Source organism: Solanum stenotomum, chromosome 4 (genome assembly GCF_019186545.1).
Source record: "Solanum stenotomum isolate F172 chromosome 4, ASM1918654v1, whole genome shotgun sequence".
Classification (NCBI taxonomy): domain Eukaryota; kingdom Viridiplantae; phylum Streptophyta; class Magnoliopsida; order Solanales; family Solanaceae; genus Solanum; species Solanum stenotomum.
Genome location: NC_064285.1, coordinates 30276229 through 30301829, shown reverse-complemented (window position 1 = coordinate 30301829; position 25601 = coordinate 30276229). Strand labels below are relative to the sequence as shown.

Below are 25601 nucleotides of genomic sequence, written 5' to 3'. Positions count from 1 at the left end.
TTAGTATTCAAGTAAAAATTCACTTAACTTTTTCTGATTTTTTAATAAAAAATTCATCACAAAAAATAATACAAATCATATATTATTTAGAGCTTCAAAATTACTATTAGTTTCCTTTGTATAAAGTAATATTTACATTTGAAGAAATGACCAATGAGATCAAGGTTGATAAATAATATTTTAAAATTGAAATAATTAGATAATACAACAATAATGTGCAAAAATCGATTCTAATATCAAGTCATTTGTTAGTTTTAGAACAAAACTAAAACAAAAGAAAAAAATTAATAAACAACAAAATTAACTATTTGGAAAAAATTTAAAAATCTCATGCTACAAAATAAATAAAAAATAAAATAATGAATGAAAAAAAAAAGAAAAAGAAAAACATTAACAAAGATATAGATAATAATTCTAATAAGGAGTAATGAGTAATAATAATAATTGCAATGTTAGTCCTTCTAGGTAATGAGTAGTAATAATAATTACAATGTTAGTCCTTAGTGTTAGTCCTTCTATTAGTGTACAATTTTTTTTGCACGTTGTACAACTAATTAATGCAGTCAAAAGTTAATGTACAAAATTGTATGCATGTTGTACAAGAGTATTAATGCAGTGTTGGTCCTTTCCAACTCTCACTTCTAAATAAGGAGATAATATATATATATATCAAAAATTTAAATCAAAATTATTAAACACTATCGAATTCATATGTCTTAGCTCAGGCCCTACTGATGATATGACGTATGGGCATTGGAATAATTGTATGTCAATAATTGATTGAATAGTTCAATTGAGATATGTGTGGTGCTCGAAAAAACAAAATCAAAGAAGAATTATGAAAGAATAGGAACAGCAAGATAAGAACAATGAACAATTACACAACAACGCTAAAAATTGGGTCAAAATCGACGGACAACATCGTTCTTAAAAATCAAGGAGTCCCTCGGTTTATTCCTTTTTTAATTTTTTAAAAATTACTTTTATAAGAAACTGAGAACGTCTTTCAGTTTTTAACGCAATTTTGTGCAGGATATATTTTTCGAGATGATCCATCGATTTTGTACACAATTTTCTTGGGAGAAAATATAAATATTAGAAGCCGAAGCACAAAGTCATTTTTTATTGTAACGACATTTTAGTCCTTCACACAGTTCATTAATATTTATACGGATTATTATTTATATATTTTTAAAAAAGGATAAAAGTGTAAGAGTAATGACGAAAAATGGATAAAGTTATCTCAAGAATATAGTGGTATGAAATTTCTATCCTATAAATTTTAGACACGACACCTAAATTTTTTTTATAAGAAAAAATCATTAGAACCTGTAAAACATGATAACATGAAGTAAAAAATATGATTTATACTTTTATAGCAAAAATACTTTTAAAAAAAATCAAAATTAACGTCTAAAGCATACTTTCTTGTGCCCCAGACTTGCACTTTTACATCAGGGCTTATGCCTCAAATTCTAGTCCACCGTACACCCTATGAATATATTTATACCTTTAATTTGCACTCCGAAGCTTTTTTGGTTCGTCCGCCCTGGAGTCACTCCGAAAATGTCTTTGAAACATTGATTAATAGTATGCATTTGCTCTAATTTCTAGTGGTTTAGTAATATTATTGTAAGTTGATTTTTAAGTACTTCATCCATTTTAATTTGTTTTTCTAGTTTTGACTTGATTTAAAGTTTCTTTGATTTTATGTTTTTTTTTTTTTTTGGTTTTGAAACTTGTGGGCCTAAACTAAAAATGCATATTATAAGTATAAAAATATCCTTTAATGTTATGATCTCCAACATAAAGTTAGAATTAAAGAATTGCCAAGAAAAATGAAAAGAAAATTCTTTTTAAAACAGACTAAAAAGGAAAATAAGACTGTCGTAAGTTGAGGTATTTAACATTTTCATGGAAGTTACCTTACCTATCAAATAGTATGCATGGCGCATGCCATGATGTCTGCTATTCATTTTCATTGACACTTTAATTACGTACATAGTTTAGAAAGACCAATATTGTATAAGTCAAGATATTTCTACTTCATGAGTCATGCAGTGTTTTTACCTAAGAAACTTCCAGGAAATTGTTAATAATAGTGACAATCAGTTGCAAAGTCAGAAATTTCGGTAAGGGTGTTCAAGATTTGATATATATGTATGAAAAATAATTTTTAATCTATATACTTTGCATAATAATTTATATACATAATATAATTTTTCGACGAAGGATGTTCAAACTGACTAACTATATATGACCATTGTAAGTCAAGATACTTAACTCATTGATGAGAGTGCATTTTCCAGGAAACTGTACTTACTAATTGCTTTACCTAAACACAAAGTGTCGTCTTATATGAATTATTATATATATATATATCAATATGAACAAAGACAGTTACTTAATGCAAGTTGGTACCAACAAAGGGGTGGCTTAGTAAAATATAATTTGTTGAAAGACTTGGTTCAACAAACAAATATACTTTAATTTGTTCAAGGTTAACTTTTCGTTCGATTTTCCTCTTTTTCTGAATTACTTAACCTTAATTTTCAATTTAGCGTTTGTGATTCACCCCTGATTGGTCTTTATGTGTGAATTTATATATCGAATATCAGATGATTAGAACATCTTATTTTAAATGATATATATGGTCATAATTCACTCTTCCATAGGTAAGTACAATGACATCTTTTATATATATATATATGGTCCCCTTGAAAAAAGACAAATGTTCACATGCATTATTGGATCTTAATTCTTAACTTAACCTTCCTAGTCCTCAAGGGACCTAATTATATATGAACTAAAACTTAAAAGTCTACTAATCAGGACAAGAATAGTATTTCAACATTGGCAATAGAAGTTGTTTCAATTTATGTGATGTACTTTCCTTTTTAGTGTGTCGAAAAAAGAATGACAAAATATGTCTTTCTATTTTGTCTTAAAGGCATTGTACACGCCCGATAATCGATTAAGGATCCAACCCCGAGACTCGATCTAGGACTCGACCCCGACTCTCGATTCGAGACACGACATTTGAATTGGGACCCGACCCCAACAACTGATTCGAGAATCGATCTAGGACCCGACTCCGACTCTCAATCCGGGACCCGACCCAACACTCGACCCGTGACCCGATTTCTAACCCGGATCCAACCCTGACACGCGACACTTGACTTGGGACCCAATCCGACCTCGACTCTCAACCCGAAACTCGACTTCATCACCCAACCCGAAACCCCACCCCGACACTCGACCTAGGATCCGATCTCGAATCCCGACACGGGACCCGACACCTAGATCGGGATCTGACTTCGGCCCAATCCAACCCGACCTTAGACTTGGGAGTTAGATCTCAGATCAGGTCTACAGGTCCGTGTCCCAATTTATGTGACATAATTACCTTTTTAGTCTGTTGAAAAAAGAATGACAAAATGTCTTTCTATCTTGAGACCGTTGGTGGCTTCGTGCAGGTGCTGGAATGAAAATGTCCTTATATATATATATATATATTAAAAGTGGGAATGTCTTGAGTTTAAAGTTAAATTACAAAAATGCCCTTCACTAATTTTTTAATTGAATAAATACCTTACTTTTAAAATCAAATAAATAATGACAATTAAACTATACCAAATACATAATTAGATGTTACAACTAATCATTTTCCACTTTTTAATGAGATTTAATAGTTAGTCCTTTTAGATGTTGAATAATTCTTTTGTCTTTCAAGGAAATATTATATCAAGACATTAAGTATAAAAATATAATATACATATATAAATATGATAAATAAAAAAGTAAATACAAACCAATAGAAAAATGGAAGTTGTATAGCCACATAGATGAAAGGACAAATCATTATTTAATATTCATTTGAATTGATTTCCTCTTTTATTGCTTATGAAATAATGTTTTTTCTTTAAAGTTTTTCAATACATTTCTATAATAACTTTTTATGTTCTATAAAATTATTAACAATTTTTTGGTTCATTTGGTCAACACTATCATATCCATCTACCAAATCACGTAAATTTACCTTTTTACTCTATAACTTTCGCATTCACTCACAACTTTTGATGCACTTTTCCTTTATAAATTGGACATAAAATGTTATTTCACTACACTTTTGTATTTCATTATCTTATAATTTTATGTGAATTTTTTTTAGGGGTATTCTTTCTTATTCTGATTAATATATTGTTTTGTTTAACCTTTTCCATTTTGTATGCATATGATGACATGTATATTTTATTGCCTTTTAAGTTAATTGAGTTGATATTACAAATGTTTTCTATACATGAGTTAGATCTATATAAATTTTATACAGTAATAGAGGTTAAACGTATTAGTATTATTAAAGTGGGAAAACTTCAAGTTTAAAATTGAATTATGATTTTACTCCTACACTAAATAAATTTGTTATAAAATATTTAATTGAATGATTGTTTTACCCTTCATGCAAGTATGTTTTGTGCACAATTGTAAATCTAAATTCATTAAATAATAAAACTGAAGTGACAAAAAACAATTTAAAGAAATAAATGTGGGAGAGCCTTTTCAGATGACCGCATGAAACTGTTTTTAATATATTTATTGCTCCATCCAACCTGTCCTATTCCCTTATACTTCTTGAACTCCTAAATTTTTCAAATGTTATTTCCTTCCTATCCAATAATAGTTATCCACTATTGACTTGACACATTTTCTAAGAAACAATAAATAAATAAGGGTAATATTACTGTATTATCCTTTAACTTTATTAAATTTAATGCTTTGAAAATATAGATGACAAATAGTTTAATAACAAGGATAAAATATATACAAAAGATAAATTATCTCTTAATTTTCTAAATTAGACAAATATTGTTGGATAACTATTTTTAATATAGTGGACAACTATTGTTGGATAAAAAGGAGTATTATTTTGCTCATATTTAGATAGAGAGGCCTTCGTGAAAATATAGCGACAGATTTGAGCACTCATGTGTTATTTTATTATTATAGAAACTGTAGTTCTTCTACTTTATTAGTTAGGCTTCTTATTTGTTATGTCTTTCAATCATATCATAGAGTTAATATCATAAAAAATCACTCAACTATTAGAATTGATGAAGCAGATGAGCCCGTGCAAGCATCAGAACATGCATTCTCGCGATCTACAGAGTCCTTATGGCTTGCTCCTGAAAAGAATAATCAAGCAACCTTCTTCTTTAGAACAGACATTCCATTCATGGAACTTTGTTTTATATTAATAAAATCACTCAACTTAAATTTGTGCAATTATAATGTATGAATTTAGATTTTTTGTTAAATTTCATGTCTCCGTTTCTTTTATAAATTGTTGTTGAGCTTCTTCTTTTTGTCTGTTTCTTTAATTTATTGACCAAAAGGACCTTCGAAAAATTGTTTCAGATTATTCATGTTATTTTTCTTTAATAATGAATTTCTTCTTACAAAGTATGAAGGTTTAATTTACCTAAATATTATGAAAAGAAAAAAGAAAAAATATAACAGTAAACACATTTTATGAACATATATGCTAAAATGAAATCTTTGATTCCAACTTTTACCAACAATTCTTCGGATAGGCCTAAATTCTTATTCAAAAGTTAAATCGTAAGGTTATTAATATTATCTTATAATAAATTTAGTTGTCCATTTATGTGAATCCATTGTTTAAGAAGATTTTAACATGAACAATATTAACAAATCTTCCGAAGGCTTTTTTATGAGAAATTTTGTGGAAATTGAGAAAGAAAGAGAGAAGAGGTGTAATGGATTTTCTTTAATTTTATTTATTTATGCATTTTATGCTTCAATACATACAAAAATAATTTATTTTATCATGTTAGATTTACTTGTAATGATAAATTTTGGTTGAGTGATTTTGGAAAATAAAAATCTTAAGTTAAATGATTTTTTTGATACAAAACAACGTTTAATGACTTTGCTACATCAATTCTAATAGTTGAGAGACCTTTTAGGATATTAACTCCATATCATATCTCTCTCTCTCTATATATATATAGCCGTCAAAAAGGGCTTAGCCCATGGGGTCGGCCCGACCCAACCCATTATTGGGGCAGAGTTGAGATATGATTTTTCAAGCCCGTTTAAAATCGGGACTTATAAGCCCAACCCATTTAGGTCCTTAGCCCTTGAGGCTTGATCCGGGCCGGGCCGGGGTTTGCCCATGGGCCAAGTTATTTAATTTAATTAAAATAAATATTAAAAACTAGAAAACTTAAATGTAACCTCTAACCTATACGACTATAGTAGATTAGTACTACTAGACTACTAGTACGTGAAGATTTAAAAGGCTAAAGCCTTATAAATTCTAAAGCCATTACTCTTAAAAACGTAAGTCCCTAAACCCTAATATCTAAATTCTTGAACTACAACTCTTTGTCTCTTTACTCTTATAGTTTTATTTTCGTCTCGTTTCTGCTACGACATTGGACATTTTTCACGCATGTAACAATTTTCTTGATTTCATTTAACAAAATACTTTAAGTAATTATGTATTGCTAACTAAAGTTTTGGTCAGAAGTATTCTTTAGTTTACTAGTTTGTTTTTTAGATATTATTTACTTAAGAGATTATATTTTTTTTTCTTTAAATATTTATTGCTAGATTTTTTATTTAGAATTATTGAAACAATTTATTGTTTGTGACATTGATTTGACATAAAAAAAAATGGAGGGCTGGCACGCCCCAGCCCATCAAATTCTTTGGCCCGCAGGGCTTGGGCGGGGTAGGGCTGGGCTGGCTTGTTTTGACGGCTCTATATATATATAATAAAGGAGAAACATAAACAAGGTGATGTGACACCCTCTATGACCTCCATTTGCATTTATCTTTTTTCTCCTTTTTTTGGCCTTTTTTAAAAATTTAAATTAATTATTGTATTGTAAATTATTATATTGTGAAAGTAATTACTTAATTTAGTACAAATAAATATTTTATTAATGGATGAACATTTACAACAAAAACTCTTCACATTCTTTTTTTATTTGTTTGTCTCACTCCTAATCATAAAATGATAATATTTTCTTATATTTTAATTATTTTTTAATTTATTCACAAGGAGTTATTATCCATGACTTACCTATCTTTAATTTTAACTTTTAATAATATTTATAACTCCCATAATTCTTATGTACATAACCTCCAAACTTAAATTTGTAAGTTTATGATGTCTTATGGTATTCCTCCATTTTGCCTATAAAATTCATATTTAGTTCATGAAGATTCACATTCAAAATTACCCTTTCTCTTCTTCATCATATTGGTTTGTGAATGAACTAACATGTAAGAAAAAAGAAGTATATGAAGGTAAGAAATATTTCATTCTCAAATCTTTATTTTTTTATTTCCTCTATTTTGTCTATATACATTCATACTTCCTCCGTTTCACAAAGAATGACCTGGTTTGCTTGGCACGAAGTTTAAGTAAATAAAGAAGACTTTTGAATCTTGTGGTCCTAAATTAAAGTTACGTCAATTGTACAAAATTGTCCTTTAATCTTGTGGCCTTTAACATGCCACGTGGAAAGCTAAAATTAAAATGTTACCAAAAAAAGAAAGAGGTCATTCTTTTTTAAACTGACTACAAAGGAAATGAGACCATTCTTTTTTAAACGGAGGGAGTATTTGATTTGTGAATGAAATAACATGAAACAAAAAAAAAGTACATGAGGTAAGAAATATTTCATTCTCAAGTTTGTATTGTTTCTGTATAAATTCATATTTAGTTTTATGAAGATTACATTTAAAATTATCATTTCTCTTCTTCATCATATTTGTTTGTGAATTATCTAACATGTAACAAAAAAAAAGAAGTACATGAAGGTAAGATATATTTCATTCTCAAGTTTTTATTTTTATCTTTATGTACTTGGACATGCTTTCTTAATATTTTATTTATGTATGTGTTATATATCATTCACCAAACAAGTATAAAAAAAAAATAACCTTTGTAATTCTTAATAATGTGTTATCAGTATGTAGTTGTTCTTTCTAATATTCAGTTTTTGAAATATAATGTAGTTTAATTATAATATTTGTTAGATTTCAAGAAATGATAATTATTTAGTATTGTTAGTACTATTGAAAAAATAATATACAAATATATTATATATAGTTTAAATTTCTTTTTTTTTGGGTATTTTATTTTTTAATTGATACATGATATTTTATTTATGCATATAATATTTTTTTATTCAATTGGTTGCATATGATGAAGAGTTTGACATATGAAGCAAAATATGGTGGCAAATCTACTTGCAAAGGAATGGTAGAAAGAAAAAAAATTGAAGCATAATTAAAAATCATTTTTTTAGATAATTTTTTTTTTACTTTAACTTGTATTAGTAGCTTAAGCTACTTTTCCTAGAATTTTTTTAAATTTTGATTTGTATAAATAATTTAGCTACATGTATTGTCAATGTTAATCATTTGATCTTTTACTGTTCTACTTTTTTTTTTTTGTTATGAAGCACAATTAATATAATTATCCCATTTCAATAACAAAAAAAAATAAATTATGATTATCCCATTTCATTTTTATTATACTTGCAAAAACGTAATTGAAAATAAAATATTAATTTCATGATGTCTTTTTTTTGCGTGTGTAACAATCTGTTTTTGTCACTATTCTTTTTTGTTTGAAATGAATTTATAATTTTTATGTAGTCACAGATGATTATATTTTTTTGTTATTTTTTTTTATTTTCACCCCTTATTTTCATTTATTTATTTTACAAATAAAATCAATGCATAATTATTAATACATTTAATGTAATAAAATTGTACATTTCAATTATTTATAACTCATTCTCTTCATTTACTTCTAACTTCTAATCTTAAATATTATTCATAACTTTTGTATGTTTCATTTTTCATAATTCTTATAAATATATTTAATTAGCGTTTAAAAAATTATAATAAACAAATATAATAATAAAGACATAATAAAAAATTTAAAAGTTTTTTTACGATATCAGAATTTGTATAGAAAAAGTACTCCTACAAAAGATAGAGGAAATTCAAACATATAAAATATGAGTGACTTTTATGTTATAAAACCAAGTTGAGTCACTTAATAAGTGAACTATTCAAAATTGAGTAACCATATTGGCTAAAAGCGGTATTTTGGGAAAAGGGTATTTAGCTGCTGGGAAGTTTACAGAATTTTTATTACAAGAAACAACTCATAAAGAAATTACATGTGATGTTCCAAATTGCTCCTGCTACAAACTCTGCATACCCTGTTAAAGAATGGGGAATCAGTACTTTTAGAAACTTGAAATGTGCTAGAATGGGGAATCATTGCTCTTCTTTTGCATTTCCTTGTCTACCTAGCTTTCTACTGTGCTGCTTCACATATGTTTGGTCTTATGGAAAGACTAAAGTAAGTTGTGAGATGATCTTTTCAACTGCAATATGTGAGCTTGGATATGTTGAGGGATAGATTCGTTTCTCTAACCTGCAAAGAAGAGATATAAAAAGAAAACAATGTGGTCTTGTCTTTCCTTTGGCTTGCGTTGATATGTGTGTAGGCTGTAGCCTAATTTGCAAAGTTTAGCCTAACTCATGTCTACCCCCTTGAAAATTCTACTTCAAACTTATTTTATTTGTTGGCACTTCTCTTTATGGGTGGTCATTAGTTGGGTCTCTTGAGTCTTGACTCAACTAATGCATTGCTTTGGTTCCCTTTCACTTTGGTAAGTTGGCTTGTGATTCTGGGACCCACAAATTAGCACTTGCCTTATCATTTATGATAGCAGAAATGTAAGCTTTTCTGATCCCAAGAGGAAAATAGATATGTTTAATTAGGAGAGGGCTAGCTCATACCGAATACAACTAATCTCTGATCAATGAGTTAAAAGTTGTACANAGGAGTATTATTTTGCTCATATTTAGATAGAGAGGCCTTCGTGAAAATATAGCGACAGATTTGAGCACTCATGTGTTATTTTATTATTATAGAAACTGTAGTTCTTCTACTTTATTAGTTAGGCTTCTTATTTGTTATGTCTTTCAATCATATCATAGAGTTAATATCATAAAAAATCACTCAACTATTAGAATTGATGAAGCAGATGAGCCCGTGCAAGCATCAGAACATGCATTCTCGCGATCTACAGAGTCCTTATGGCTTGCTCCTGAAAAGAATAATCAAGCAACCTTCTTCTTTAGAACAGACATTCCATTCATGGAACTTTGTTTTATATTAATAAAATCACTCAACTTAAATTTGTGCAATTATAATGTATGAATTTAGATTTTTTGTTAAATTTCATGTCTCCGTTTCTTTTATAAATTGTTGTTGAGCTTCTTCTTTTTGTCTGTTTCTTTAATTTATTGACCAAAAGGACCCTCGAAAAATTATTTCAGATTATTCATGTTATTTTTCTTAAATAATGAATTTCTTCTTACAAAGTATGAAGGTTTAATTTGCCTAAATATTATGAAAAGAAAAAATATAGCAGTAAATACATTTTATGAACATATATGCTAAAATGAAATCTCTGACTCCCAACTTTTACCAACAATTCTTCGAATAAGCCTAAATTCTTATTCAAAAATTAAATTGTAAGGTTATTAAGATTATCTTATAATAAATTTAGTTGTTCATTTATGTGAATCCATTGTTTAAGAAGATTTTAACATGAACAATATTAACGAATCTTCCGAATGCCTTCTTTTATGAGAATTTTTGTGGAAATAGAGAAAGAAAGCGAGAAGAGGTGTAATGGATTTTCTTTAATTTTATTTATTTATGCATTTTATGCTTCAATACATACAAAAATAATTTATTTTATCATGTTAGATTTTCTTTTAATGATAAAATTTGGTTGAGTGATTTTGGAAAATAAAAATCTTAAGTTGAAAGATTTTTTTGATATAAAACAAAGTTTAATGACTTTGCTACATCAATTCTAATAGTTGAGTGACCTTTTAGGATATTAACTCCATATCATATCTATATATATATAATAAAGGAGAAACATAGACATGGTGATGTGACACCTCTCTATGACCTCCATTTGCATTTATCTTTTTTCTCCTTTTTTGGCCTTTTTTAAAAATTGAAATTAATTATTGTATTGTAAATTATTATATTGTGAAAGTAATTACTTAATGAATAGATGAACATTTACAACAAAAACTCTTCACATTATTTTTTTATTTGTTTGCCTCACTTCTAATCATAAAATGATAACATTTTCTTATATTTTAAGTATTTTTCATTTATTCACAAGGAGTTATTATACACGACTTACCTCTCTTTAATTTTAACTTCTAATAATATTCATAACTCTCATAATTCTTATGTCCATAACCTCCAAACTTAAATTTGTAAGTTTATGATGTCTTATGGTATTCCTCTATTTTGCCTATAAATTCATATTTAGTTCATGAAGATTCACATTCAAGATTACCCTTTCTTTTCTTCATCATATTGGTTTGTGAATGAACTAACATGTAAGAAAAAAGAAGTACATGAAGGTAAGAAATATTTCATTCTCAAATCTTTATTTTTTTCATTTCCTCTATTTTGTCTATATAAATTTATATTTGATTTGTGAATGAACTAACATGTAACAAAAAAGAAGTACATGAGGTAAGAAATATTTCATTCTCAAGTCTGTTTTTTTTCATTTGTTCTATTTTTTCTGTATAAATTCATATTTAGTTTCATGAAGATTACATTTAAAATTATCATTTCTCTTCTTCATCATATTTGTTTGTGAATTATCTAACATGTAACAAAAAAAAGAAGTACATGAAGGTAAGATATATTCATTCTCAAGTTTTTATTTTTATTTTTATTATGTACTTGGACATGCTTTTCTTAATATTTTGTTTATATATGTGTTATATATCATTCACCAAGCAAGTATAATTAAAAAAAAACCTTTGTAATTCTTAATAATGTGTTATCAGTATGTAGTTGTTCTTTCTAATATTCAGTTTTCGAAATATAATGTAGTTTAATTATAATATTTGTTAGATGTCAAGAAATGATAATTATTTAGTATTGTTAGTACTATTGAAAAAATAATATACAAATATATTACATATACTTTAAATTTCTTTTTTTTCTTTTGGTATTTTATTTTTTAATTGGTACATGATATTTTATTTATCCATATAATACTTTTTATTCAATTGGTTGCATATGATGAAGAGTTTGACATATGAAGCAAAACATGGTGGCGGATCTACTTGCAAAGGAATGGTAGAAAGAAAAAAAATTGAAGCATAATTAAAAATCATTTTTTAGATCTTTTTTTTTTTTTACTTTAACTTGTATTAGTAGCTTAAGCTACTTTTCCTAGAATTTTTTAAATTTTGATTTGTATAAATAATTTAGCTACATGTATTGTCAATGTTAATCATTTTATCTTTTACTATTCTACTTTTTTTTTTGGTTATGAAGCACAATTAATATAATTATCCCATTTAAATAAATTTTTTTTTATGATTATCCCATTTCATTTTTATTATACTTGCAAAAACGTAATTGAAAATAAAATATTAATTTCATGATGTCATTGTTTTGCGTGTGTAACAATCTGTTGTTGTCACTATTCTTTTTTGTTTGAAATGAATTTATAATTTTTATGTAGTCACGGATTATTATATATTTTTTGTATTTTCACCCCTTATTTTCATTTATTTATTTTACAAATAAATCAATGCATAATTATTAATACATTTAATGTAATAAAATTGTACATTTCAATTATGTATAACTCATATCTCTTCATTTACTTGTAACTTCTAATCTTAAATATTATTCATAACTTTTGTATTTTTCATTTTTCATAATTCTTATAAATATATTTAATTAGCATTTAAAAAATTATAATAAACAAATATAATAATAAAGACATAATAAAAAATTTTAATTTTTTTTATGATATCAGAATTTGTATAGAAAATTAGTACTCCTACAAAAGATAGAGAAAATTCAAACATATAAAATATGAGTGACTTTTGTGTTATAAAACAAAGTTGAATCACTTTATAATTGAACTATTCAAAGTTGAGTGACCATATTCGTTGAAAGTGGTATTTTGGGAAAAGGGTATTTAGCTCCGACATCCAGTTTAGTCTTTCAGATTTCTGTTGGGAGGTGAAAAAGGAAAGGGTGATGTATTTGTATCAACAAAATCTCGTTCCTTCAGGATGTAAAATGGGAAGACTCTCACTTGAGCAGAAATGTGACAGCACCATTCCAAATCCACTTGTGGCTTTTGAGATTACACTGAATATATTATTGTTGCTCTAACAAAGTTACCTTACAATCTCTTTAAGACTTAATCTATGATATACCATATATGTAATACCTGCAAGAATGTTTGATGTCTTAAAACTTCAGTTCTTCGACCTTCAAAACGTTCTGAAGGGAACTGTCCACATAAAGATGCTACAATGTATCATGTAGAAGCAAGATCTTAACAGAGTGGCATTACAGCATTTTGGTGGACTCATAAGAAGCAAAAGGATTGCGTAACTCATAAGAAAATACAAAAGGGTGAAACCATTCAATTCAGGAGTCACAAACATTAAGGACTGAGTGAATAGTTTGCAATGTGTTTAATTTAAAATTACAATGAATTCACCAGCTGCTGGGAAGTTTACAGAATTTTTATTAAAAGAAACAACTCATAAAGAAATTACATGTGATGTTCCGAATTGCTCCAGCTACAAACTCTGCATACCCTGTTAAAGAAAAACTCAATGACTAGATCAAAAAATATAGTTATAGTTGTCCAGACTCCAGAATATTTAGAGCTACAAAACTTACATAAACAAACGATCCCACAAAGTTTTGATCTTTCCCTTTTTGGTGTCAAATTTTTAGCTCCAGGAATACACATTTTAGTTTAAGATCACAACCACCACCATATCCAATGTGATCTCACAAATACGGGTCTGCGGTATGTAGAGTGTGTGCAAATCTTATTACCCTTACCTAGAGGTAGATGCACTGTTTCCAAAAGATCCTCGGCTCAAGTAACGCATATCAAAGCAGTTCAAAAAATACAGAAGTAAAGCAGACGACATAACAAATAATACAAATTTTAGTTTACGGCCAATAAATAATTACAACTGTTTTTTTTCTTTTTATATAGATATTTATAACTTTGTGTGAGAACTGCCTTAAAAATGTCCATTTACCATACAACAAAAATCACAGTTGAAAATGGGTAAAAGTCTTAGGTCCTAGCTTAAGTAACTAGTTCCTCAACCTTGCTTTGAAAATCATCAACAATACCATTAACTTTGCAGATGTGGTCATCAGTTAGAGATGATAAATGGGCATTTTGAGTTGAATTTGAACAAATTACAATGGGACTATAACCTTGTCATTTTCTGGAAATCCATCATGCATGGGTGAGTTTACCAGAGCTCAGCATTTCGTTACAGCATGTCACGCTTGCTTAGTTTGCCCAAAACCAATCGAACTTCATCAGCATCCACATCTCCACCCACAGTAAGATCTTTTCTATCTTATTAATTGAAATTGATTTTATCCCTTTCATATCAAAAAGACAAAAAAGATGAATCAATTTTATGATGTACTAAAAAAAAGGAAAGAAAGAAAATATAATCTGTACCTGGAAGAGAGGATAATCTTTTAAGTATCTCTTCATCATGAGATGTATCGAATTTCAACACCATTTTCTGCAAGAAAACCCAAATGACACCACGAGGGTTAAAGATAACAGTGAAAACAGTTCATAAAGTTTAAAGCCGTTATTTCTGATTCATCAAAATCATGCAGAATAAAGCTTTTCTCAGTAGTGTACCTTGATGATGACGAGCTTGAAATTAGTATTTTGATTATCTTCGACTTGTGTTTCTTCTATATCCTTGGCTGACTTAACAACAGACTTGTTGCAGATGTCTACCTCAATGCACTTGAGAGAAAGGATGTTCATGAAACAAGAAGGGATCTCCATAAGATCTTGACATCCATGCAAAACCAATTGTTCAAGGTTAGGAAAGGCATCATATTCTAGTTTCAAGATTTTGAGTTTAGGGAACTTGCCACTGCTCACTTTCCATTCCCCATGATCACCAAATTCAACGCGGTACAGTTTGAGTACCTCAAGGTGCTTGAGATGATCAGCAGTTTCTAATAAGTACTGAGAATTCAGGTAAAAGTCAGAGAATTTCAGGTATTTGAGATTTGGTGCAGAGATGCAAAAGGGGACGGTTTCAAAGGCTTTTGATAAATGAAGCTTTAGTATTTCAAGCCGTATTGGAAAATTCAACATATGGTACTGATGGGGGTATTTTAAGCACTGGACTTCACATATCCGTTTTCGAAGATTAGGTGTTTTTCTCAGCATCAATTCTGCATCCTCAACATGAGTGAAATATGGATTGGAAAGGGTTTCCAAATCATCAAGTTTTGGAGAGTTCTCGAGGAATGCTTTTTTATTTTCAGGGCTGAAGTTAGGAATATACAGATATCTCAATTTAACCATATCCCAAACTGTACTATTATAAGAGTTTCAAGGTTCCAAAGATTGGATATGCTTGAAGGAATTGAATTCTGATGAGTGAGCGCAGAGAAATACCTCAAGTAAGGGAGCTCAGTTGGAATAAAATCAATAACAACCTGGTGTTCCAAATCCAGTACTTTTAGAAACTTGAAATGTGGTAAAATGGGGAATCATTGCTCTTCTTTTGCATTTCCTTGTCTACCTAGCTTTCTACTGTGCTACTTCACATATGTTTGGTCTTATGGAAGGACTAAAGTAAGTTGTGAGATGATCTTTTCAACTGCAATATGTGAGCTTGGATATGTTGAGGGATAGATTCGTTTCTCTAACCTGCAAAGAAGAGATATAAAAAGAAAACAATGTGGTCTTGTCTTTCCTTTGGCTTGCGTTGATATGTGTGTAGGCTGCAGCCTAATTTGCAAAGTTTAGCCTAATTCATGTCTACCCCTTGAAAATTCTACTTCAAACTTAATTTATTTGTTGGCACTTCTCTTTATGGGTGGTCATTAGTTGGGTCTCTTGAGTCTTGACTCAACTAATGCACTGCTTTGGTTCCCTTTCACTTTGGTAAGTTGGCTTGTGATTCTGGGACCCACAAATTAGCACTTGCCTTATCATTTATGATAGCAGAAATGTAAGCTTTTCTGATCCCAAGAGGAAAATAGATAAGTTTAATTAGGAGAGGGCAAGCTCATACCGAATACAACTAGTCTCTGATCAATGAGTTAAAAGTTGTACACCTTTCGTATGTTCTGAATTCTGATAAGTAACTTAAGTACATACCATGAGTAGTTGACTTCCCATACTTGTTTTGTGTACTTTTAGTATCTTGTTCCAATCATGAACCTGATTCTCATATTCTTGTTCCACATCATGTCAATTTTTATCTTTGTATTTTTACTAATTCTTGTTGTCTGATTATCTACTAATATGGAGCAGGTCACAGGAGATGATGGTGAATCTGGTGGGGATCGACACGCTTCAATCTTTGTTCTTGGCAGACAGTTATTTGTTGCCATGTTGATGTTAGATACTTGGCAATATTTTATGCATCGGTACATGCACCAAAACAAGTTCTTGTACAAACATATCCATGCTCAACATCACCGGCTAATTGTTCCGTATGCATTTGGAGCTTTGTACAACCACCCTTTGGAGGGTCTGATTCTTGACACAATTGGCGGGGCTCTAGCTTTCCTTGTCTCTGGCATGTCACCACGTACCTCCATCTTCTTTTTCTCATTTGCTACGATCAAGACGGTTGATGATCACTGCGGACTATGGTTGCCCGGAAATCTCTTCCATATCTTCTTTAAAAACAACTCCGCTTACCATGATATCCATCACCAGCTTTATGGGACCAAGTATAACTATTCACAACCTTTCTTTGTGACATGGGATAGGATACTTGGTACTTACATGCCATATGAACTTGAGAGGAGACCGGAAGGAGGTTTTGAAGCTAAGCCTGTTAAAGATTGCATGGAACATTGACAATACTGTTAGTACATGTTTGTCTTAGAGTATGTACCACTGCAATTTTTGCCTTATTCAAATGCTTAGTTACTCATTTAATTTGTATAGAGTATATAGTTAAAGGGTTCTGCATATATGTAGTATAACTGGTGTTGGTTTCGAGGTTTGAGAAAGGAATAGGGTCGAATAATAGTTTCCTTTTTAAACATTGTCTCAGATCTGATATCTGGTATATTCAACTGCAGGCAAAGATAAAAGATTACTGAAATACATTATGTGCCTTGAATTCTTTAGTTCCAAGCATATGGACATTGTGTGCCTTGAATTTTTTTTGTGGGCTGTTATTGAGTACCTGCTTCTTCCAACCAAAGAGGTATCAGGTATCTCAGTTTAGCGGTACTTAGATAGATGGAAATCTCTTGGTATTTTTCGCTTTTGTTGTTTTCACCTGCTTCATTGATTAACTGCTAGGCCATACTCTCGGGTGTCGGGTGCTAACATTCTCATTTCTCTAACATGTAGCAGAGTGGCATCACAACATTTTGGTGAACTCATAAGAGAATAGAAAAGGCTGAAACCATTAACTTCAGGATCCGTAAAATCTAATGACTTACATCAAGCCTCAAGGACTTAAAATGAAAATTTTGTTCAAATAGTTACATTGTGAGATATATTTAGTTTACAATGAATGCAACAGCCGTTGGACGTTTTACAGAATCTTTATTAAACGAAATAACTCATAAAGAAATTACATGTGATATTCCAAATTGCTCCAGCTACACACTCTGGATACCTTTGAGTTGAATTTGAACGGATTACAGTGGGTTGAACTCAGATTTACTGATCCATCAAAACTTTACTACAGTTAATGTTTGTGTGTGTGTGTCATGAAATGGTATTACAGTAAGCAAAATGAGTATAGCACATTTGTGTTGACAAGTTGGGACTACAACCCTGTCATTATTTGGAAATCCATCATGGTTGAGTTCACCAGAGCTCAGCATTTTGTTACAGCATGCCACCCTTTCTCAGTTTCTCATTCGTATCTCTGGCCACAGTAAATTCCTTCTCATTCATATCAATTGCAATTGATTGTATCCCTTTCATATCGAAAAGACAAAAAAGATGAATCTATCTATTCGGTGTACTCAAAAAAAGGAAAGAAAGAAAAAAAAAAAAAAAGTAATACCTGGAAGAAAAACTGATCTTTTAAATGCCATGGGTATGTCTTTTTCTACAAGAAAACCAAGAGAAAAACCCAAATGTAAAACGAGGCCACCAGGTAAAGATAACAGAAACAGTTCATAAAATTTAGGCTATTTCTGATTCATCTAAATCATGCAGAATAAAGCTTTTTTCAGTAGTGTACCTTGCTGAGAACGAGCTTGAAATTAGTATTTTGATTATCTTCGACTTGTGTTTCTTGTATATTCATGGCTGACTTGACAACAGACACATTGCAGTTTTCTACCTCGATGTATTGCAGAGAAAGGATGTCCATGAAACAAGAAGGGATCTCCATAAGATCTCGACATCCACGCAAAACCAATTGTTCAAGGTTAGGAAAGGCATCATCAGCTACAATCCATTTCATCAAGGAAAAATATTCTAGTTTCAAGATTTTGAGTTGAGGGAACTTGCCATTGCTCACTTTCCATTCCCCATGATCACCAAATTTAACGTTGAACAGTATGAGTACCTCAAGGTGCTTGAGATGATCAACAGTTTCTGATAAGAACTGAGAATCCAGGTAAAAGCCTGAGAGTTTCAAGTATTTGAGATTTGGTGCAGAGATGCAAAAGGGGATGGTTTTAAAGGCATTTGATCGATAAAGCTTTAGTATTTCAAGCCGTATTGGAAAATTCAACACATACTGAGGAGGGTATTCTAAACATTCAACTTCACATATCAGTTTTCGAAGATTAGGTGTTTTTCTCAGCATCAATTCTGCATCCTCAACACGAGAATAATATGGATTGGAAAGGGTTTCCAAATCATAAAGTGCTGCAGAGTTCTCGAGTAATGCTTTTTTATTTTCTGGGTGGAACTTAGGAATATGCAGATGTCTCAATTTAACCATATCCCAAACTGTACTAGGTAGTAATAGCGTGTTATGTCTCCCAGCTGGTGTAAACTTTAAAATTAGAGTTTCAAGGTTCCAAAGATTGGATATGCTTGAAGGAATTAAATTCTGATCAATGTGTGCAGATAAATACCTCAAGTAAAAGAGCTCAGTTGGAATAGAATCAATAACAACCTGGTGCTCCAAATCCAATACTTTTAGAAACTTGAAATTTAATAAAATGTGTGAAATGGAAAAAGCATGAGAGGATAAGGGACAACCGACAAAGTATGGGTCATTATTCTTAGAAAGTACAGAGCCAACAAGTGAGCCAGACGTACTCCATTCTAAAATGTGTGAAATTTCAGTGAACGCCAAGTGAGTATGCTGCTTGTGAGAGTAAGCAGCTTTGGTAATCTGATCCCTGTGAATATATCAATTAGCAAAATCATATAATTAATTTTCAAATATAACTTGAAATACTTGATTGATTGAAAGTAGCATTACTTATCATATTACCGTTTTATCCATAGTAGAAAATTCTCCTCAGCTGCTCTTTCTTTGCAGAAGTCGAGTAATACATCATGAAGGTGACATGCTTTGACCTTACCATTTGAATTGGCCCTCTGAGTAACCATAACTAGATTTCTACCAATAAGATTCTCCAAGTAACCTTCTGCTATATCCTCCAAGCTCCTGTCTTCACTACTTTTTATAAATGATTCTGATATCCATAACCTTATTAACCTTGAAATATCAATCACTCTATCCTCTAAAAATGCTCCAACATAAAGGAAACAAGACTTCAGATGACAGGGTAAAACACAATAGCTTTGGTCTATAATGGCTCTTGAGTCATTGTGGATGTGGGTACCCAAATTGTTGGCCACTTGTTCCCAACATTCTACTTCCTTTTCCATCTCTGACAGAATACCAGCCACCAAAACAATTGAAAGAGGGAGTTGTCCACACATTTTTGCTATTCTTAGCCCAACATTTTTTAGGAGAGGGGAACTGCAGCTTTGTTCACCAAACACTTTCTTTTCAAGCAACTTCCAACTTTCATCTTCGTCAAACATACGAAGATGAAGGGGATCACTATGAACACTAGCATATTTTGCAACTTCATGATGTCTTCTTGTTAGAATGATTCTGCTTCTGTTATTGACATCTGGAAAACAACCTCTTAAATCATCCCAAGCACTATTTTCCCACACGTCATCAACAAGGATAAGGTATCTTCGGGGCAATAAAGTTTTGCGAAGCATATCAGCTAATTCATTGTCAGGAAGTTCTCCACGGTCAGAACCCTCACCGATAGCATCACATAGCAAGGCCAATAACAATTCCTTATACGAATATACTTGAGACACACAACATTGTGCACAAATATCAAATTGAGAGACAACTGACCTGTCAGAATAGAGTGTGTTGGCCAAAGTCGTCTTACCTAAACCTGGCATGCCGTGAATTGAAATGACATCTTGCCCTTTGGTTCCATTCAGTAGTTTTTTTCTTAACTTTTCTATGACATCCTCAAATCCAACAATCTCTTCATTCATCCTTGGAGTCCTTGCCAATTGTGATGATGTAGGAGCAATGACAGTCTTCATTGTATCCTCAACCGTGTTCTTTTCCTGAATCTTTGCTTTAATACATGTAATCTCCTCTATGATATCCAGGATCCATGTCTCGAGGCACCAATGAGGAACGTTTTTGTTTATACAAGCATCAACTACATATTCCACCTCATGTGCTTTCCTAATTATCTGTATAGCACAATCTTCATTCAGTCTCTTGAACTTATTGTGTGGCTCTTCTACGACAACCTTCAGGAAAGGTTGCAAGCTCTCAAATTCTGTTTGAATTACTTGAATTTGATTCTTGAGGAAAGCGAGTGAATCTGAATAACGGCCTTGGAAATCCTTCAGGTTTTTCAATAGAAAATCGACATAGCCTAGCCCATGAACCCTTGGCAAGTTAGATTGAAATGCCTTTTGCATGACAAGGTAGACCATCGCCTTGATAGGCTCAATGTTTCTTGGAAGATCAAAACCAAGTGCTCGGTTCATATCATCCAATACTGTGTGTTCCTTCTCCCCCTTGATATCATATAATGAGTAAATAAGAAGTCCGGCATCAAGAATAACAGAATCCATATTTTGAAGATGAAATTCCCGATCTAGTATTGGCAGATGAATGAGATTGTCTCTTAGAAGGCAGAGCATTTCCTGAAGGTTGACCATTTGATCACTTAAACCAAGCATCAGATTTTGTGTTGGAGTCTCTACAATGCCACTCTCAACTGCATACTTATTTTGAGCTTGTGGTATGGTTGATTTCAGAGCTTGCAGAACATCAATGTAAATATTGTTGCGGCTGATGTCTGGCTGAATGGACTTAATCTTCATTTTCATGAAATCAGAACGCAAACGACTGACTTCACTTGGAGCCAAGAATTGATTTACGATGCCATTGAGGACTGGCAAATGCAACCAGACAACCATTGCAATGTGGCTAGCCTCAATTAAAGCATGAATATAAAAAGTAGTATGTCGGTATTGAGGCTCTATACATTTGTTTGAAACAAAGCAGACAAAAAATCTCAATAACTTCAACTCCTTTAACACTTGTTCTATTTGTTCCTTGTGTTCTGGAACAAAATGCCACGAATATGGATCATTGATCTTCACTACAACATTGAGGTTCTCCACAAAAACATCGATGACTTCCATCACAAATTTGGGGCTAACATCATCCACCTTGTTGGCTGCAAGTGATGTATTTGGAAGAGAGTATTCAGCTCTGAATTCTTGCTTAGTCTTCCAAATTACCTCCTTCCAGTTTGCAAATGAATCAAAAACATACAGAGTCTTGTACGGAAATACATCTGGACAATCATAGGGTTCTCTATGACACTGAATCTTCCAAATTTCTATCATTTTCTGTGAGAATTTTAGCATACCGCATTCACTTGCAAAAGGTAACCTTTTCAAATGGAGAAAACAATCGAGGAATTTTAAGTCCCATAGAAAGAAATTTATTCGATCCCTTTTAAAATCCGAGTACTTTTGACCTTTCAGCGTGCTAAGGAGACGATCTTTCAGATTAGACAATTCATAGTTGAAATACATCCTGTGACACAAGAATTAAACTGTTGTGGACTGGGAAAGAAGAACAATTGAGATACAACACACAGTATTATAGTTTATTTCTTCACTTACTCATCTCACAACTAAGTTACTACTAAATTAGTGGACACAAACGGCCTACATAATAATTCGCATGAGATAAGCTGATTTATATTATGTCACATTAAAAGACATATTTATGTATTATCTCATTATTTTACGACCAACAATTATTTGTCAATGATGAAGATCCGTGAGTAGAATAATTACTCAAATTTCAAATTATGTGAGAGTGTTAGACTAGACATAAAATTTAAGAATAAAGGAAATTTTTTTGAAACTTATAATCTAAAATAAATAGTAATATTTACATGAGTATTTTTTTATTATTTTTTTGAATGTATACCACTAGACAATTTGTCTTTTATTAACATAAATATCCTCAATAGGGATAAGTATAAGCAAATAGGGTTAGGTCTTACCTTACTAATCCTATTGTGAATCTCTATTAATTAACAAACATGAAGAAAATAAGAACCAGAGAGAACTAGATATAGAAAAACTTTCATAAAAAGGGAGTATAGAAGATAATAAATAGCTCTAGATCTCCCCTACGCATAAGATATTTTGAAAGAGTTGGGCCATACAAACAAAAAAACAAAGTCAATGCTGGTACGCTAAGATAAAGTGCCAAAGAATTATTCATAAGGTATCATACAATATATCCTTTAACTTGATCTCGATTTATATTTATGTTCTCCAATTTTGATTGCACATAAATAGATACTTAAACTTGTATAAATTAAACAAATAAGCATATATGTCCTACATGACATCTTACATGATAATTTGCATCCAGTATATTGCCATGTGTGTATTATGTCACGTGGATTCATGTGTTTACTTGTTTAACGTTATACAAATTTACATGTCTACTTGTGTCCACACAAATTGAACTACATAAATATAAAATAAGACCAAGTTAAAAGACATGTTAAGCATTTTGCATATTCAAAAGTATTCGAGGAAGGAAGACAGGTAAAGTGCAAAGATAACTTTAGAATTTATAAATTTTAAAAAAGTTAATTTAATTTATTGAATTTCAAATATATTACTGTATTTATACAAACTAAATAAATTTTTGATATATACACATAATTAAAATTAAAATTATTGAATTACCTCGAATTCGTAGGTTTTAGCTCAGCCCCTATCGTTGATATGACTCATGGGCATTGAAATAATTGTAACAGCTGGCAATAATTGTTTAAATAGTTCAATTGTGATATGTGGTGCTCAAAAATAAAAATAAATCCAAGAACAATTATGAAAGGATAACTACTGCAAGATTGGGTCAAAAGTCCATCCATTATTCCTTTCTATTTTTTTAAAAAAATATATTTTTATAATAAACTGACGGACATCTCTTGATTTTTTGCGTGGGATAAATTTTTTGAGATAGGTCCATAAATTTTGCAAATGATTTTTTTGGGAGAAAATATAAATATTAGAAAGCACGAACAACGTCAGTTTTTTTTAAAAATAAATTAAAAGCCCGATATTGTCCATTGGTTTGTTTAACTGTTGTCTAGATACCTTAATTAGGAATATTATTGACTTGATAATTTTATACTACTTGGTAATTGCATGTTTTGTAAATGAATGAACTTTGGTAGACCTTTTAGATTGTTTGATGGATATTTAGTATGTATTTAGTCAGTTTGTCACTGATATTATAGCTCAGTTAAAATTGATTTTTGCAACATTTAGTGTTGGTTTACAACTAAATATTGAATTGCAATTAATTACATTTGACAAGTGAGATGCAGAAACTGCACGTTTCTGCATTTTATTGTTTTTGGCAAAAAATTGATGAACTAATCAAATACTGTCCGTCGATTTTCTACAAAATTAAAAATTAAAAAAATTGCAGAAACTTAAAAATTGACCCTGCCGTTGGTTATCACGAATATCTTTTCTTATTTAATTTAAAATGTTTTTTTTTTAAAAAATAAAATACTGAAATATATAAATGGAGGCTGTCCGTCAATTTATTTAATTCATTCATTAGGTTTAAGATGAAAGATTGACCTAATGAAATTATGGAGATGTAAACATACAAAGAAGTCAAGGATGAATAACAATTACTATATATACATAGAAATAATTTTAATTTTATATGTACAAAGTAATTGTACGCCAAAAAAGATTCACCTCCACCTGACTCCACTCCCAAAGGTAGGGGCAAGACCAGAAGGTCCGAGTATAGACAATGCACCCGTGCCGTCTCTGAACCCTAAATCGGGTTGTGACACCCTATCCCCTCCCCCCTCCATTTCCTCTATCTTGACCCGACCCGATCCCACTTTCCCGTCCCATCCAACAACACTAACCGAGTCTGATCCATCTGCACAAAGTTCAACTTTCCAAAATGACTAATTTGGTCTTGGAATAGCCGGAAACCAAAAATTGCATTTGTCTATTCTTGACGAACAATAATAGGGCTTATTTTCCCCTTTATTAACGAAAGAGTTAAGGATAAAAAATATATCGAAACTATTCAAATTTTTAAGTTTCATATCTGAATTATTAAAAGTGTGAGTTTTCTCCTTGAACTATCACTCAATAGTTAGTGAAACACCTCTCGACTAATTTCTGATGTTCTATGTATTGCACTCTCTCTTTTGTTTTAAAATTCTGTCACGTGGCACTCCACATGTAAAAATAATTTCACTTAGACAAATCTAAATAAATTAATATTAGGTTAAAAGTTAAAACTATCACCATATAAATTAATCTATTCCAATCGGGACGTCCATCATTTCTTCTATACCTTCTTTAGTTGTGGTCTCGTCTCTGCCTTGGCATCGATATCTCCAACTTGAAAGGAGAGAGTTTAGGATTTTAAGAAAATTAATTTAAAATATATTTAAAATTTAATGTATGAACTAATAGAGTCATTGTATATGTCAAATGGTCAAAGATTTTATGGACAAATGGTCGTAGAAGCATTTCTATACAAACATTTGGTCTAGGTGTGTTTCGCTAACGTGGGATGATAATTCATATAGAAAACTCACACTTTCAACAATTCAAACATAAAATAAGATAATTTAGATGTTTTTGACCGTTTTTAAAAAAATGAAATTTCGGGGACTTCTTCTTATTGATAAATGAGAAAAAACAGATACAAATTCATTTGGGTCTCCCAAATCCATAATACAAACGAAATGATTTATTTCTGAGCTTTAAGGCATCTACGTTTAGCAATTATCGCTTAAATGAATAGTTGCAATTTATTATTAATAGTATAAGTATAATCATTTGCTCTAATTTCTAGTGGTTTAGGAATATCATTGTACTTTGATTTCTAAGTACTCCCTCCATTTCGTTTTTTTT

The 25601-nt window shown here is 30.7% G+C and overlaps 2 protein-coding genes, 1 long non-coding RNA gene and 1 pseudogene across 4 annotated transcripts in view; 2 read left to right on the top strand and 2 right to left on the bottom strand.

Moving 5' to 3' along the window:
• The window catches only part of LOC125861690 (uncharacterized), a 67041-nt gene that overhangs the window by 24972 nt on the left and 16468 nt on the right, over positions 1-25601 (top strand). The window contains exon 3 of one of the 2 annotated variants that reach the window (XR_007445970.1): positions 21081-21161. The exons of the other annotated variant lie outside the window; for it this stretch is intronic. This is a non-coding gene — a long non-coding RNA (uncharacterized LOC125861690). Of the gene's footprint in view, positions 1-21080; positions 21162-25601 lie in introns of those variants that run through there. 2 annotated transcript variants of the gene reach the window in all.
• Positions 14425-25601, bottom strand: part of LOC125861688 (putative late blight resistance protein homolog R1A-10) — a 27864-nt pseudogene continuing 16687 nt past the window's right edge.
• On the top strand, positions 16464-17277 carry LOC125861686 (sphinganine C4-monooxygenase 1-like). Its single transcript, XM_049541537.1, has one exon. The coding sequence runs from the start codon at positions 16464-16466 to the stop codon at positions 17025-17027; it is 564 nt and encodes a 187-aa protein (XP_049397494.1). The 3' UTR covers positions 17028-17277.
• Positions 18367-22318, bottom strand: LOC125861683 (putative late blight resistance protein homolog R1C-3). Its single transcript, XM_049541535.1, has 2 exons — positions 19591-22318; positions 18367-19495 (listed from the first exon to the last, which is right to left on the bottom strand). Exons 1-2 carry the CDS (start codon positions 22203-22205, stop codon positions 18367-18369), a joined length of 3744 nt encoding a protein of 1247 aa, XP_049397492.1. The 5' UTR covers positions 22206-22318.